This window comes from Prionailurus viverrinus, chromosome B4, assembly GCF_022837055.1.
Source record: "Prionailurus viverrinus isolate Anna chromosome B4, UM_Priviv_1.0, whole genome shotgun sequence".
Lineage (NCBI taxonomy): Eukaryota > Metazoa > Chordata > Mammalia > Carnivora > Felidae > Prionailurus > Prionailurus viverrinus.
This window is the reverse complement of record NC_062567.1, coordinates 19693656-19710608: the sequence shown is the minus strand read 5'-3', so window position 1 is coordinate 19710608 and position 16953 is coordinate 19693656. Positions and strand designations below refer to the sequence as shown.

General features: G+C 44.4%; 1 protein-coding gene across 17 annotated transcripts in view; it reads right to left on the bottom strand.

The window, feature by feature from the left end:
* KIAA1217 (KIAA1217 ortholog) overlaps nucleotides 1-16953 on the bottom strand; it is a 303651-nt gene that overhangs the window by 51673 nt on the left and 235025 nt on the right. For all 17 annotated transcript variants that reach the window (XM_047865682.1, XM_047865674.1, XM_047865672.1 and 14 more), the window contains one exon: nucleotides 13904-14736. In XM_047865682.1, the coding sequence (XP_047721638.1) occupies nucleotides 13904-14736 (833 nt within the window). The remainder of the gene's footprint in view (nucleotides 1-13903; nucleotides 14737-16953) is intronic.

The following is a 16953-nucleotide window of genomic DNA, read 5'->3' as shown; positions in this document are numbered from 1 at the left end:
GTGGCTTTTAAACACAAGCCAACTTCTTTATCTGGTACCCAATGGAAAGAATCACTGTGGTCTGTTCCTCCTCTAGAAAAAAATAATCGGTTAAGTTGGACTAATTGAGAGATGATGTATCTGAATCTCAAAGTTCATGGCAATCAAGAGGATTTTTAAGGGTCATTTTGTCTAGACACAACCTTTAGGCCTTGCATTTTGCCTTGGGAGTATAACCTTTAGCGCAATATGAATCACTGAAGTTAATTTCCCAATTACGAGTTTCTGACTTCACAATTTCATGCATTTTCTTTAGCTTAAAATGGATCGTTCTGTCCCAAGACTGAGTTTCTCGGATGTGAGCCATACAGTCTGAATAGTTACCGGTTCTGAACATGATAAGGAAAAAAAAACCAGCTGATGTATTAATAATATGATCTCTTAGTTCTAATGGTATGGAGAGGAGAAATCTCAAATAGTCTGAGCCGAAATTCCATGGAAGGGCTTTCCAGGTATTTCCAGGCAGAGTAGTGAAGACCAAACATCAAAGCTGCAGAACATTTTGAGTCTTACACCTGTGCTCTTGGCCTTGTCTCTGCCATAAGACAGAACATGTGCCAAAGAGACAAGTTAGTAAGAAATTTCAGTCAAGAAAACAGGTTAGTAAATATCCAACGGAAATCCCAAGCTTATCAGACCCCTATCGCAAAGAAAATATGGGTGGTGTTCGATCATGCTGCCTTCATGTGGGAGACACAGCCTTAGTCAAATGGGCTCGTGGGAAATGAATGACTCCCAGCAGCCCTGCTGAGCACTGGATGGAAGTCGTCCAGTGCCCCCATTCTTCCCACGGTAATGCTGGAGTCAAGCTCATGGCCCTAAGGGTGCAGGTGCATTCAGAACCACCTTGAGATGTACTAGCTTATTCAATTCTAGGAAAATGCAAAGGATTCCTTCCTTCCTCCCTCCCTCCCTTCCTTCCTTCCTCCCTCTCTCTTTTTTAAGTGGGATGACATTTTTAGAGTGTAGGCAGCTTTGGTTAGGGAGTGGCTTAAAACAGTCCGTGAAGCTGGAATGTGGGATAGGAAGGCGCAGTGACAACCTATCCAGACACGATGACAACAAAGTTAAGAAAGAGAAGAAAAAGGGGCCCCGTGGTGCTCAGTTGGTGAAGTGTCCAGGCTGTGATCTCACACTTTGTGAGTTCGAGCCCTACATCGGGCTCTGTGCTGACAGTTTAGAGCCTGGAGCCTGCTTTGGATTCTGTGCCTCCCTCTCTCTCTGCCCCTCTCCCACTCACGTTCTGTCTCTCTCTCTATCAAAAATAAATAAATATTAAAAAAAAAAAAAAAGAAAGAGGAGAAAAGGCTAAGTCTATGACTGTAGGGAATAAAGGAGAATCTGACAGGCGGAAATAGCATAAGAGATTCTAACATCACCCAACCTGATTAGGGCCCAATCAGTGTTCCCTCTGATCATTGCTCTCTAGTCACCACTTTCATTACCCACTTTAACAAAGGAGGGCAGCAGCACAAAACAGCAAGCAAAGCACCTGAATCATTCCAGGTTCAGAACACTGCTCAGTCATCATCACGGGTAGAAGTGCAGAATGTTACAGCACAGGTTGGGTCCTCTCCACATGGGTGTCCATGGGGCTTCCTTCTTACACACCTTTGGCTTTTTCCTTGGCTCAGTGGGTACTTGGCTTCTCACTGGGCTCCCCCCTGACAAGGGTTTTAGGATACAGAGAAAGACAATACCTAACCAGCGCTCCATTCTTCTTGCCTCACAGAGACATGGTGCGATTAAGTCAAAATCGCAAAACTGCCTGGGGTAAGAGTTTGGGTACCGTGGAGCCCAGCCTCATACCCAGTCCTGGTACACACACACTTGGCTCCCCCTTTCGATCTGTGAGGATGGTCGTGAATGCTCCCTGAGTGGCCTCCTCCAGGCTATGTCACTGGTGGGGCCACCAGGAAGGAGCCATGATCTGTCAGAGCCTTGAGAGTTCAGAACACTTGAGCCTGATGGCCAAGAGGGAGCAATTCTCTCCCACTGTCCAGGAAATAGTGGGGAGGGTACACGACCGAGGCATCACACGGACTGATTGCACATGCGTGTCCCGCTGCCTCGGCCAAACCCGCTTTACAAAAATACAATTCTTTTGACACATGGTAATGAGAAAACTTTTTCCCTCCTATTTAATCATCAAAGTGTTTCTGGTTTCAGGATTCATTTGAGGGAGATTATCTGATTTATAAATTCATAAATAAGACTGTCTTTCCATTTCATGGTTGGTAATCTGGAAACAATTTTATGGTTTAACTAAATTACAGCAACTGGAAACTTATGCAGCCTTCTTCCATGATGAAATGTTATGAAGGATGTTTTAATGTGAAAAGGAAAAAAGAGAAATGCAGTGGAAGAAAAGAAATTAAATATGACCCTGTCATTTAATTGCAGTGGCAATTTTGTATGATAATCGTCAGAATATTAAAAATGCTTAAGCTAATTCTTGCCAATATTGTTTGGTTTAAGGTATTACAGAACTGGTATAATTACTGTTGAAAAGATGGTTTAAAAGTGATTTCATAAACCATTTTGTATCATTCCATAAACCATATTTATGTGATTAGGATGTATGGTTAACTAGTCATTTAGTGCCGTAAAGTCAGCCTGGCTGAATGCATCTTCTTGGGACCCAAGCGTAATATTAATAAAAAATTCAAGTCCAATCCAGGGAAAGTGCTGATCCCAGTATTTAAATTCCCTCTGCTACAACCAGCTTTCCCTGCAAACCCGTGTCTGCCTGTGATGAAGCAAAACCCTGACTGGGCACAGTCTGCTCTTGTCTTCAGTGAAGTTCAGGGAAGGAAAGAGTCTGCATTTGAGGGAGAGAGGGAGACACAGAAACCGAAGCAGGCTCCAGGCTCTGAGTGGTCAGCACAGAGCCCGACGCGGGGCTCAAACCCACAACCTGTGAGATCATGACCTGAGCTGAAGTCGGACCCTTAACTGACTGAGCCACCCAGGTGCCCCAATTTATACAACTTCTTGATTCAAATTTCCACCTTCGCCAGTTTTTTGCCTAGAGACTTGCCTTTAGGCTGACCGAGGCCTCGTTAAACCTGAATTAAGTCCTTATCATTGTACATCTAAGTAAATTAATGGCTATTAAAAAAACAAGTCGGTGCGGCAACAACTAGGAGACTGGTAATTCCTCCATAATGAATCCCTAAGGATATGGTTTTAAATATCCAGAAGTGTCAGGGAGCTGATGGAAACCAGTCAGGCGAGCTGACGGGATCAGCCTCTGTCGGAGGCGCTCACCTTCCAAACCAGCTACCAACGCTAAAACCCACTGGTGCAGGAGAGTCAATTACAATGACACTAACCAGGGCTGTTCTTCTGGGAGTGCTTACCAGGTGGCCAATCAATTCATTTCTAGTTCTAATATTTTGTGACTATTTTTGTGTTGGTTCCTGCTCATCCCGTCATCTCTCTCTCCCCAGAAAGTCAGAAACACAGTCAACAAGTCACCAACAAATGTTTCTGAGCACTTAATATGTGCTAGGCACGGAGCAATCCTCTGTGAACACAGGGGTGAATAAAGTACCATCATTCCTTCACAAAGTCACTTTTTTTTTTTCTTTTCTGGGAGAAATCTAAGTGAACTAAAACCCTTTAGTCTTGGCAGTGACAAAGGCATTTTCCAGAGCTGAAGAGTGAACAGGCTTAAAGCTAGGCGATGCCCTTGTTTGCTCATGCCCTGATTCTCTGGTATGAGGGGGAAAAAAAACCCAAAGTAATTAAAGACACTGTTTTCAGAAGGGTTCAACAGAACACTGGAATTCAAATTATCTGAATTTGTGGTAAAGCTTTTCAAATAGGACTCTGAGCAATGAACTTTCTATTTCTGCCTGATGTTAACCTACTGGTGAAAAAAACTGTAGAACTAAAAACATTCCTCCAAAAACTCCCCATAAATTTAACTTCTCATGGAAACATCTAGATTTATGGAGGAGACACTGATGGAGTTGGTAGTCACTGCAAAGGGGCTGCAATGTTTTGTATGTATTAAGATCGACCCCATCCTCACCCCGCTGCATGCTGCTCAGGGAGAACGACCATGTCTGGCAATTTTTCTCGTGTTCTCAGTCCTTAGATGAAAACTGGGCACACAGAAGGTCATGAAGAAATATTGCTTCTAACACTGGCCTTGAAAGCTGCTATTTCTCTCCTTGTCCTCTGCTCACGGAGAAGGAAGACTGGGTATGTTCATGTTTCCTATTACCCCTTCAATTCATTGTTCTGTCTGAGCTCACAACATCTCCCATGCTTCTGAATTCTGAGTTACTCATCTGTGAATGCCCTACGAGCATCTAGGAAGTTCCCTCACATCCTTGGAGAACTTCAGTGTGGGAAGCTGGCCTCCTGTCTGTCACATTCCAATCCATTATCTCTTGTGGCTTCAATATCTGCTCGGATAACCTTTCGAAGTTGGCCAATACAGACCTTCAGCACTTCTTCATAGACATGCTCTGACCTTACATTCTTACTTGGTATGCTTTTACTGTCTAGATCTAAAAGTCCAAGTTTTCACCAAGTCAAGAAGGAAACCGTGACCGAAGCTGAGGTGTTCACCTGGAATGCTCTGTATTTTACTTATGGACACAAAGATACATGCATTTAACGGCACCTGTAACGAAACAGGCTAAAATGGAGCCCCGTTTACAAGGGACCAGGGAAAAAAGCTATTTCTAATCTTTCTTCATAACCTCACAGAGGCACTGAGAAAATGGAGGTTTGTAATAGGGATGTTAAGAGAGAATTTTGTGAGAATGACAGTATTCCTTGGAATAAACAGTTCTTCACATATTAGCCAGTAACTGATGCTGTTTCCCCTAAAGGACTCAGATGACATTGGAAGGCCAGCAACTTCAACAATCACTGAGTGTGAGTGCTGGGACGGACACTGAGGGGGTAAAGGATGCCAGTCTTTCTTGCCGACCCCAGGCTTCAGAGGACCCCAATGGGGTGGGCACAGCTGGCTGAGTTCTAAGAGGTGCGTGTGCTCCAAGCAATCAGGTGCCCCTGGATGATAGACACAGAGCAGTCTCCTGGGGAAGAGCACCTCCTCCTAGAAGGTAATGTGTGAATGAAGCCCAAGAGAATAGGAGTTAGCAGAGGGAGAAGAGGAAGGAGAAGAGAGTAGAAGAGTGTTCTAAGGGGAGTCCCAGGGCAAGAGCAGAAGCATTAGACTAATACAATTTAATGGAAGCAAAAACTGTGGACCAGGAATTAATCTAGACCTGTGCTCTGACTCCAGAAGCGGGCAGGGGCAGGGTACGGAGACTTGGCAGGAGGCAAGGGTAGCAGATCAGGTAAGAGTGGTGGTGGCTGGGACCAGTGTGGCATCCATGAGGTCAAGAACTACGGCTGGAGTCAAGGAACCTTTGGTATTGAACTAACAGCATTCTCTGGTTGTCCAAATGGGGAGTGCGAGAGCCAGCAATCAAGATGGCACCCGAGGCTTTCCACCTGAGTAAGGAATGAATGAAGCTGCCGTGCCTGAGATGAGAAGACAGGAGCTCATCTTCGGACACACGGGGTTCAAGCCAACCAACAGACATCTGAGGGGGGTGGGGAACACAAAATCTGCACTCACACGTCACTTAATGCCTCCAAGCCTCAGCTTCCTCAACCGTCAAACTAGGCTAACAACAGCCTTCCCTGTCCCACAGGGCTGTCATCCTACAGAGGCCCAGGAAATGACGGCAAAGGAGAAAGTATATGTGCAAGCACCTTATAACCTACAGAACATTAGGGGTGCACATGGCTTCCTTTAACCCTTTGACTTCATTCACTCAGCAGATATTTTTCTGGCATCGATTGTGTGCCAGGCACAGTTCCAGTGGCCGGGGGATGTAACGGCGAATGAAACAGAGGGCTTGCTCTCATCGAATTTACATTCTAGGGGATGAGGGTAATGGTACAACAACGATTTATGTATGTGTATAAATAGATGTATATGGTCTTATATAGAAATATGTATTTTATGTATTTAATTATATGTGTGTGTGTGTGTGTGTGTGTGTGTGTGTGTGTGTTGCAACTTTAATTACAACGGCCGGTAAGGGCCTCGCTGAGCTGATGGTGTTGGAGTAAAAGCCCTGATGTTGGTGAGGAGCCAGTCAGGTAGACATGTGGGAAAAGAAGGCACAGGGTACAGAAAGAGCATATGCAAAGTCCCTGAGGCAGGAAAGGCCTGACAAGTTCAAACACAGGAAGCCAGTGATGGAGGAACTTGTGACAGGTTATGCAAAAGGCTGAATGAGCTTTCAACATGCAGAGGAAATAGGCCCTTCAAAGTCTCCTGCCCCTTGCCAATCTTCTTATGCCCAACACTCAAATACCATGTCTGAAATGCTGCCAGACTTAGAATTCTAGAATTACAGAATTTTCTGGTTGAAAGGAACTTATTTAGGTCCCACACATTTACAGATTTCCTTCCATTCTGGTTCAGTGATCTTGACAAGCAAAAAAAAAAAAAAAAAAAAAAAAAGGTGTGGCAGGCCCAGCAGGTCAGGCAAAGCACAGCCTCGCCCAGGTCTGTGCTCCCAAGAGTATAATCACTCCTTGCAAACGATGTTCCAACCGTGTTCTGCCCAGCACAGCAAATGCGCCTGGGAGTTCTCCAGGTAGCTTTTAATCTATTTCACAACTTGCTTTCTGGGCATGCTGTCCTGGCTGGGACCAGAATACAGTCCCAAGTCAGGCATGAGGATACCCACATCCAAATGGCCAGATCCAGTGGCCCTGCAGGAAGAAGTCAGTATTGCTCTTATTTATAGAGAATTTTCCAGTTCACTGTCCAGTTTCTACCCATGTTGATTAGAGCTGCACAGAACCACTGAGAGGTTCCAGCGAAGGGCATGGAGGTTTAGCAAGGCAGAGGTTCTCCTAAAGACACACGGCTAGTTCACCTGCAATCCCATGATCTGGTGCTCCCTGCACGGCTCTGAGTTGCCTCACACAGTGTGACTCACCATCTGGGGTGGGGCACTCCACATTTCCGTGGGGGCCAAGAACCTTCACTCTCCAGGACAAGCCTACACCCCGGCGTATGAAATCACCTCCTTTGCATTTTCTTTCTCTTCCCTGAGGGCAAGCTTTCATATTCATGCTCTGGAAGTGACATCTCACATTTTGTACAGGTACAAACCGGTAGGAACAGCCGTTCATTCCTGTCCCAGCTACCTGAACAGGGGCCTGTAATTCACCTTCCAAGAGAGATAGCGTCAGCGGTGATGGATAGATGGTCCCTTGACTGGTCCTAAGGGAGCTGTGACAATAAGTTCTCCACTCCCAACTGCTTTTGATCTGTGAAATCGCAGCATGAACTCAAAAGGTAATGACTCGGGAAAAGGAAGGAAGACATTTCCTACCATTGGCGTCTATCATGTCTTTTTGTATTTTGTCTTCTTAGATACTTGTGTTTACTGGGGAAGTTAGCGACATACTGCCTTTGTTACAAAGACAAAAAACATATTGAGACAGTTTGATAGTGAAAACATCATGTGGCTGGAGTAACTCAAGACATGGGGCTTTTGGAAAGTCTCCTGCCTGTTTCTCCTACAACGTCAATGATGAGCACAGTGGTCTCTAAGACCCCTTCAGCTCTGAGGATGGACAGGGAGGGAGAGGAGGTATTCACTAGCACTACACGAGTGGAGTGGGCAATGCAGACTTTTTAAGACCTGCGGTTTTTGGAAGTTTGAATGAATCCTTAGACCTGGTGATATTTTTCAAACACTTCATTCATGAAAAATAAACTCCAAAGATTCAATAAGGACCAGTGTAAATCTCCATCTCTGCCAGACAGAAGGACAACCAATCACAAATGAGGCTAAAATGCGTCCCTGACATCACGAGGACCCGGGATTACCCAGCTCCTGGGCCACCGGGTTACTTGGAGGAATCCTATCTTTGGGCTGGCTTTGCATTGCTTCGGGCAAGACTCTGCATTGAACTGTTCTTGCCATAGTTCAAGGAGGAAGACCCTGTACCTAAACATTTATTCCTCTTTTTGAAGAAGGCAAGGAGAAGGGAGTATCTGAATCCACAGGATGTAGGTTACTCTGGCTTTGCTTCTGGTTTCAGACGTCAGGCATCTGACTGACAGCACCTCGTGAATATTCAAAGAAGATACAGGGTGCATTTAATTTCATCTAATTAGTGACAGATGATGGCTTTCCCTTTTGAGAAATTGGTTTGCTTAAAGTAACACAGACCTTGTGACATTCATTCCACTGGTATTTTTGGTAGAATATCCCTTGTGTGAGAGCAAAGCTACCTTCATAAACTTGTCAGTTCGTTAAGTATTGTGTTTACCAGTCAGTTCTTGCCTGCATCTAGCAGCCTAAGGAATGACAAGCAAAGAATACTCAACCATGAAGTTATATTCCTATGAATTAAGTAATAATTCAATTTATTGGCGCTCATTTGACTTCTGAGGCTGGCAAAACGTCATATCCAGATGCTATTTTTTATAGTACCATAATGGCAGAAATAGAGCAAATTTTGAATCGAGATCAGTCTGTCTTTCCAAATGTTATCTTTTCACTTCATTGTGTATGTCCCTTAAATTGCAGTCCGTTCCGACATTCTCATGAAAGCTCCCAGACCAGTGTAAGTTCAGGAAAGTTCTCTTTTCTTCTGAATTCACAGCAATTACTGTCTGTATCACTTCTTTTGAATTAATTATGTACAAGCAGTCCCCAGATGATGATAGCCTTGTAATTGAAAAGTTTACTTGTACTTTCATTGTTTAGAACTTGGAATTGGTGGTTGGATTTCCAGCTGGCCCACAGAAGCCTCTTTAACCTACAATGTATTATTAGTGCTATCATTGTTCCCCATTGTTTTCAAGAAAAAAACGTGTCCTGACTTTCCAGCTGGACGTGGAGGTGTGAGAACAGATCTCCCCCGGAGTCCCAGCCTCAGGGAGAGACACTCTTTCCCCCTTAGTGGCCTGGCATGGCCTCCTCCCTTCTTTCTTCTTCACTAGGAGATAGTGTCACTCTTAGGTGACAACAAGGACATCCCTGGGCACCACCCGTGAAGGAAACCCTACTGCTGTGGTTGTTCCTGCAAAAACAGTTATTTAACCTACAATTGTAGCTCAGAAGCTTCCCGTACGGAACTGTGGCACAGCTTATATGTTTTTATACGTTTTAACGTTTTATATGCTGTCTTCCTGATTTCTAGTCCTTGTGCATGGGGACCACATCTATGTTTCTTTGTACGCTGTAAAGCATCCAGTCCTCAGCTCAGCACTTAAGAGGGGCTCAATAAACATTTATTGATCCATAATTAGAGCCACATGGGAAAGCAATTCAGACAAGGGCTGAATCAGTCAGGCACTGTTAGGCATCAAAACAGATAAACTCATAATGTCAGCTCTACCTGGTAGGTCTCTTTGTCATCAATTAGATAGCTCTGGTGCATTTAAAAGGATGCCCTAATCCTGGCTTGTCTTTTTGCTCCTGGACCCAAGAAGAGATGTAACCCTGACTACTCCCCTGAAATGGATTTGAAAGTGGCTTTGATATTCGCGACATTCTAGTTTGGATCTTTAAGCCCAGTTAATTCTGTTCTCTGTTCACACTTCAGTTTTATTGTCTACACACCCCCCACCTGCATTATGTTCTTCCTGGTGATACACTGGACAATTTGTTTCCTTGCTTCTTTAGGTACGGTCTTGTGTCCTGGGCAGCTCTGCGTACTGACGTCTGTTTAGCAGCATGTAGCAGAGAGCTTTGCTCAAAGTGGGGACACTCGAGCACTTACTATGTGCCAGGCACGGGACACGGCACTTAACTGTCATGAGTTGTTCTACTCCGTGAGGTAGATTCGTTACTATCATCTCTATTTTACAGATAAGCAAACTGAGACAGAGATTCAGTAACTTGTCCAAAGTCTCTACTGCTAGCAAGTGTTAGAACTGGGAATGGAACCCAGGCAGTCTGGCTTTGGAGTTCACGTTCATAAACAGGACACATTGTGGCCTCTCCATAAATCGCTGATCACAGATTGATTGAATCAAAGGTAACAGTACCAATAGTACGTTCCCACAATAATGAAGTTGCTTTCCCAAGAGGTGAAGGGCAGAATTGGAGCCATGTTTTATGAAGGTCACAATTGGCATTCCTTCGTTTCTCCACTTCATTGAGTAGAAAAAGTCCACATTTCCCTTAGAGGGGTGCTTCTCAAACAGGGGCATTTTGAACCCATCCCCCCAGTGCAGGGGGTGCATTTGGCAACCTCGGGAGATATTTTGATTGTCATGACTAGGGCAGGGTAGAGGGGAGTTTTGCTACTGACATCTAGTGGGGTAGAAGCTGGAGATGCCACTAAATATCCTTTGAATCTCAGGGGAACCCCTCCGTCCCTGCAAACAACACGTTATCCTGTCCCAAATATCAATTAGTGCAGAGGCTAAGAAACCTTGTTCTAGAAAGATCCCAAGTGTAACTACTTAGGAGGTCTCTGATGTGGCTCACTTTGGACTACACATTCAGGAAAAGGAAAAAAATTATTATTTTTCAGTCATTCAGGCTCACTTCTCCAGTAGGATAGAGCATAGTTTAGAAAACCTTCAAAGGTCTACCAGTCACTATGAACATTTAAAAAAAATTTTTTTTTAATGTTTATTTTTGAGAGAGAGAAAGAGAGACAGAGCACAAGAGGGGGAGGGGCAGACAGAGAGGGAAACAGAGAACCTGAAGCAGGCTCCAGGCTTTGAGCTGTCAGCACAGAGCCCGACGCGGGGCTCAAACCCATGGACTGTAAGATCATGACCTGAGCCGGAGTCGGAAGCTTAACCGACAGCCACATAGACACCCCTACTGTGACCATTTTTAAACGACATAAATTTAAATTTAGACTTTCACTCAATCAGTTGTTCAACCAAGCATGCATCCCACCCCTCAAAGCTACCAACACAGTAACACATAATCCTCATAAAGAAAGTGAGATGAGGTGATTAAGAACAGACATAAGCTACCAGCGAGCATGTGGGCTTCCTCCCGTACACAGAAGCTCCCTGTCCTCTTCTAATTGGCCCAGGGCAGGGAACTCTGCTTCTCTAAATCTGGGAATTCTTAGAAATCACGATGGGATTTCACATGGCTTTTCTTTCTCCACATGCAGGTACCTAGGCGGGGCAAGAATTTGCTCCCCGCTGGATTCTTCACTCATTTGTTGAATTTAGCCACGGTAGTGTGGAATGGTATAAAAATATGAGTTTACCATGTCTTGAAAAATATTACATTAGGAAGAATCTGTTATACATTTGGAAAGAGAGCGATTAGTCACTTTGCAATGAGCACTCTTGAATTCTGAGTGTTCTTTCGATAAAGATACTTTACATTATAGGATCCACACTATAAATAGAAAGTAGCAAAACATAAATGTCCTAGATTTTTACAGTTCTTAAGGGCTGTTTTATGTGCCGTGAATAGAAATAACGATGCTGTTTAATGAAGGAATTTTATAGCCTAGGGAAGACAGAACCTCATGCACGGAGTCATCTGTCACACGCCCTCCCCTACGCCTTGCACTCCCTCATAGCCACATGGACCATTCTCTTCTTGGGGTCCCAGCTGAAGGGACGTCATCTGTGTAAAGCCACTTTAACACCTGAGATCATTTTCTTTCTAGAAGCTCAGATAGAAGAATTGCTGTCTTGAAAGTCAAAGTGGCTGGAATCTGCTCCCCTGCCCCCAAGATCCATGGCCATCTCAGGAGGAGAGCCCTACCATCATCTATGTTCTATTATAGACGCTATTTTCCCCCCAGATCTTCTATATATAACTTGTCATCGCTAGATGCCTTGTGGAAACATCTCTATAAGAAAAGAGAAGCCAAATTCTTTAGATCAAGGCACATGACTAAATATAAGAACCGACATGAAATTTATCTTTAACTCGTCATTTTCAAGTCAATAGAGCTGTTATAAAATCATGTTTCTCACACTCCCCTCCCCCCCAAAAAAGCTACCGTTGGAGGTTTCCTAAGTACAGATGGGAAAGAAAGAATTTTTCTCTCTGATTTCAAACATCCTGCAGTTATCTGGGCCATTTCATATACGATGCTCTTCTGAACAGCACTTGAATTCATCAGTGCCCAAAAGAAAGCAACGCTACTGATTTCTTAGTCCCCCTCCTGTGTTTTTGTAGCTTCACATCTTAGATGTAGAATTTCGCTTCAGAGTTTCATATGAAAAGCACTCTCAAGATTTATTTGCTTTTTAATATTTTGCAATGGCAACAGAAATTGATTTGGCGCTTTACAGGACCCTGCATTCACGAAGGTGGACTTTTAAGGGTTGAACTCTTAAAAGTATACAGATTAAATGCATCCAGGATGACAGCACAGTACAGGGGGAAACAATGGGCTCTAATTTTGTGCTTCAGTAATTGTTTCCGGTGCTCTTGTTTTTAAACTTTCACAAAATACTTTCACAAAATACGATTCGTTTTTTGCAAATAAAATCTATCAAAAATGTTTTCTTTCTTTCCCCATTGCTGCATAATTGCGCTAATATACTAGCTAGGGCAGTTATATTTTAAATGGCCTGTATATACTTAGCAGCATAATTATGCAAATGCTACCATGTTTATGACTGTAAATATCCTTTAGGAGCAGTTACTTAGCATCCGGTCCCGAAACAAATTTTGAAGAATTCTAGTTGAAATGCTCAGAATGCACACCTCAATTTACCTCTCTGCTGGGTAAACGTGTAGCTCATAAATCCTCACCCATCAGGCAGAATATTGCACAGTGGTAAAAAAAAAAAAAAAAGTATGGACTCTTTAATAGATATGGACATTCTATGCCACTTACTGGCTTTATGACCTTGAGGAAGTACTTAACCTCTCTGAGCCTCAGTTTCTGCATCTATAAAATAGGGATGATAATAGTATGTAAGTGATACTACCCTTTTGGTGAGGAACAGGGAATAGTGGTTCTAATAAAGTGCTGAGTAACTGAATTCATATGTGACAACAGGTAAGATGCTTAACCTCTTTCAGACTCCATTTCCTCAACCAGATTTTTAGGATTATAATTATTATGTTGGCTTCCTTCAACCAATTCAGGCTAGAGAAAGTCCCTCTATCCAAATTAGCTTTTCTATTATTATATGAACTTTGCAGAGTTTTAAAAATGGACTGGGCTGGAAAGTTATAAAAATACATACATTAAAAAAGAAATTTAGATACTCGGAGTGTCTCATTCCCTAGACAAATTTTGCTGATCTCAGTACCACTTCTGAATGAGTATTAAATCTAAACCAATCTATTTTTATGCAAATCCATGCTTTATCATCCTAGATGACAGACAGTGACACATTCTTTCCACTTCCGAAGGCCAGATGAGAAAGCAAAAGCGCACTCTATAAGGAAAAACACAAATGGCCATTTCGAACACTTACAACTTGAACCGCTCACTCTTCTTCGTGCACAGATCAATTCCCATGAGCTCCTGATCTGTTAGTCCAAATGGTTTCTGCTGATCACAATTTTCTTTCCACTTATTCAGATTTACGCTGATGATGACGTTAGACCCATGCCCCCCCAGGCTGGCGTTGCCCGCAGCATGCGTCACCGCACTGTGTGTCTGCCCCCCGCCCTTTAGCATGGCTACTGGCCTGCTTCACTTGACCCCCCCACTGTTCAGAAACTCCTTGCAGACAAGGATGGCCTTTGATCCTACTCTGTGGCTTCTCCAACACCCGCAGGGCACGCTGCACAGGGCCGGTGCTCAGTCGACACCGGTTCCCTCGGTTTGACTCTCAAGAAGGGTCCTCAATAACTCCCAGGCGCACGCAGACCACCCGCGGCCACCCTCACCATCTTACCTGGTCTCTCTATCTTTGGGTATTGTAGCAGTGCTGTAAGCAAACACTTGCTTCTCAACTAGAGGTGGGCCGAAGTCCACAATGCTGGATAATCCTGGAGCGGTCCGTGGTTTTTCAATATACACCAAGGTGCCGGGCTCCTTTTTGAAGGCCTGGCGGCTTGGAGAGGCCCGATCTGGCTGCAGGGTGTGAGGGGGCCCGTGGGCGTTATGGTGGGCATGCATGTCTACCATTCTCAGGTCACCGACTCGGTGGGGAGAGGCGGGAGGTGTTTTGGCGCCCAGAGTAGGCAAGTGGCTATCTGGGTATTTCCTTGATTTCTGTCTGTACAGTGACTGCTCCATATGCATTTCTGCTTGCAAGGAAGGGTTGCAGTATGCACTCGCCGAGCGAATTGCCGTGCGGTGATATGCAATGATGTGATCAGGGACATCCAGCGGGTGCCCACCGTGGGAAGAGGCTATGCTCATCCGTCCCTCGTGATAAAGGTAGGGATCAGTATAGAAGCCCTCGTTTCGGTACATGGCAATGTTCTTGCCACTCATGTCTTCGTCCGGCTTCACATCTCTTCTTTCCAAAATGGCGCTTGGGCTGGGTGAGATGGATCTGGAGACTGGCAGGCTGGAGAGTCTGTCTCTGGGGATGGTGGCGTTGCCAGGAACAACCATCGGGCGGGTGCCCCCGTAAGGAATTCTGGATGGGGAAGGAGGCATGGAATGGGGCACGGGAGTGGATGGTGGAGAACTTGGAATGGCATGGGGTGGATGAGCTGTGGATCCAGGCCGAGAGGCACCAGGGCCATCTCCTCTTGCATAAACAATTTCTCTCTGCATCTGAAAATAAAACAAGACGTTAGAAAATCTCCTTTGATATTCATGTTCGTAGAGATGTCTCGGTGTGACAGTGTGGCTTTCCTGATGTAGCAGGCTGAATCACGGCCCCTCCTTCAGCAGGATGCCCGTACTCTAATCCCTGGAACCTGGAACCATGTTACCTTTCGTGGCAAAAGGGACTTTACGGATGTTCCTTTTTAAGGATATTGAGATGGGAAGAATATCCGGGATTATCCAGATAGGCCCAATGCTATCCTACTATATGTGCAAGAGAGAGGAGGGGGTCAGAGTCAGGGAAGGAGACGAGAGGACAGAAGCAGGGCCAGAGAGAGAGACTAAAAGATGCTCTGCTGATGATAACTGTAAAGAGGGAGGAAGGGGCCAGGAGTCAAGAGTTGCAGGTGGCCTCTAGCAGCTGGAAAAGGCAAGGAAACAGATGCTCCCCTAGCGCCTCCAAAGGGAGTGAGGCACGGCCAGTACCTTCATATTGCCTGTAAAATCCATTCTGCACTTCTGATCTCAACAACTGTAAGCGAATGCACTTTTGGTGTTCTAAGCCACTAAGTCTGTGGTAGTTAGTTACAGCAACCCCAAGAAACAAATACGCCCAATAAAGAGCTCAACATTGTGAGGGTTTGGGGGGAAAACACCGCAGTGGTTTGCTTTGGCAGGTCACAGCTTCTTAGAGACACTTAATAAATGCAAATCTAATGTATCAAAAGTGCTAAAATATTATTTTCTAAAATTTGTCCGGGGCGCATTTTCTAGTATTGGCCCTGGAAAGTAGTTACTAAGCATCTCTCCCATCTCTCCAAGCAGAGACAATCTAGAGACATGGCCAGAGAGGGTAATGAGATGCACAGGGAAAACTTGGAAGTAAGTTTCATTATTTCACCAGCCCTCTACTTGAGCCTTGGAGAAACCAGCTCCAAGAGGTTGGGAGAAAATAATGATCTGAGAGGTAAGAATGTAATTGGAGGCAAAACTCATGGTGGTGGGGGGGTGGGTGGGTAAGGTAGAGAAGAGGGAAAGGAATCTGAGGCATGGTGAAGAGTGAGAATCCTAAGAAAACCCTTCTGGGTCTGCCATGTGATAAAGAGCCTGATGGAGTTGCCCGTCGTAAGCCAAGTACTTCTTGCCCAGGCAGCAGTGACTTCTGGGTGGTGTCATTACCATCCAGTCCAGGAGACTGAAGACTCCCACTCGGTCTTCCATCAGCTCTCCTTTGCACGAAACGAGGGGTAAAGAATCAATGACTTAAGAATCATAGACACAGAGAACAGACTGGTGGTTGCCAGAGGCAGGATGTTGGGGTTGGGTGAAATGGGTAAAGGGAGTCAAAAGGTATAAATATGCAGCTGTAAAATAAATGTCATGGGGATATAATGTATAGCATGGTGACTGTAATTAGTGATACTGTATTGTATATTTGAAAGTAAGTAGGGGAGTAGATTTTAAAGGTTCTTCTCACAAGAAAACTATAAATATGTGTGGTGATGGATACTAACTGGACTTATTGTTGGTCATCATTTGCAATATACACAAATATCAACTCACTATGTTGTACATCTGAAACTAATATAATGCTACCTTGTCAATTATATGTCAATAAAAAAAGAATCAAGGTAAGGGGGCAAGGGGAAACTGATTTGCAATTACGCTACTGTGTGTAGCAAGGGGCAGAATAAAAAATACAAATTAATTCAAAATATGAATATTTGATACACTTTGTTTTGGTCAAAGCCAAAGAAGGTAATAACTAACTCACCGAGATTCTCCAAACGGCTACCGGGAAGGGATGGACAGCTTTGGCATCTACCAAGCTCACTCTTCAAGTTCTATTTGTACCATCACAGGAGCCCGTATTCCTGTCTAGACTTTTGGCAGATGTGACAGACAGGGGGAACATGAAGGGTTGGGAGGTGGGTGAGGTAGGGGCATGAGGAAGAGAGGAGGTGGGCTCAAATGGACCAAAACCAAAGTGGGCAGTCAAGAGGCCCACAGTGCGCGTGATGGGGAGGGATAGAAAAAGCAAAAACAAAAAACAGAGGCAACAGGAGAAGGCTGAATGAGGATGAAACAGAGACCAATGTTCTGAATACGTACTGTTTCCTTATCTTACAAATGCATTCATTTAGTAAGCAATATTTACCAAGCACTTGCTAAGAATAAGACATTGTTCTAAATAAGCCCCCAAGTTCCTGCCCTTGAGAAGGT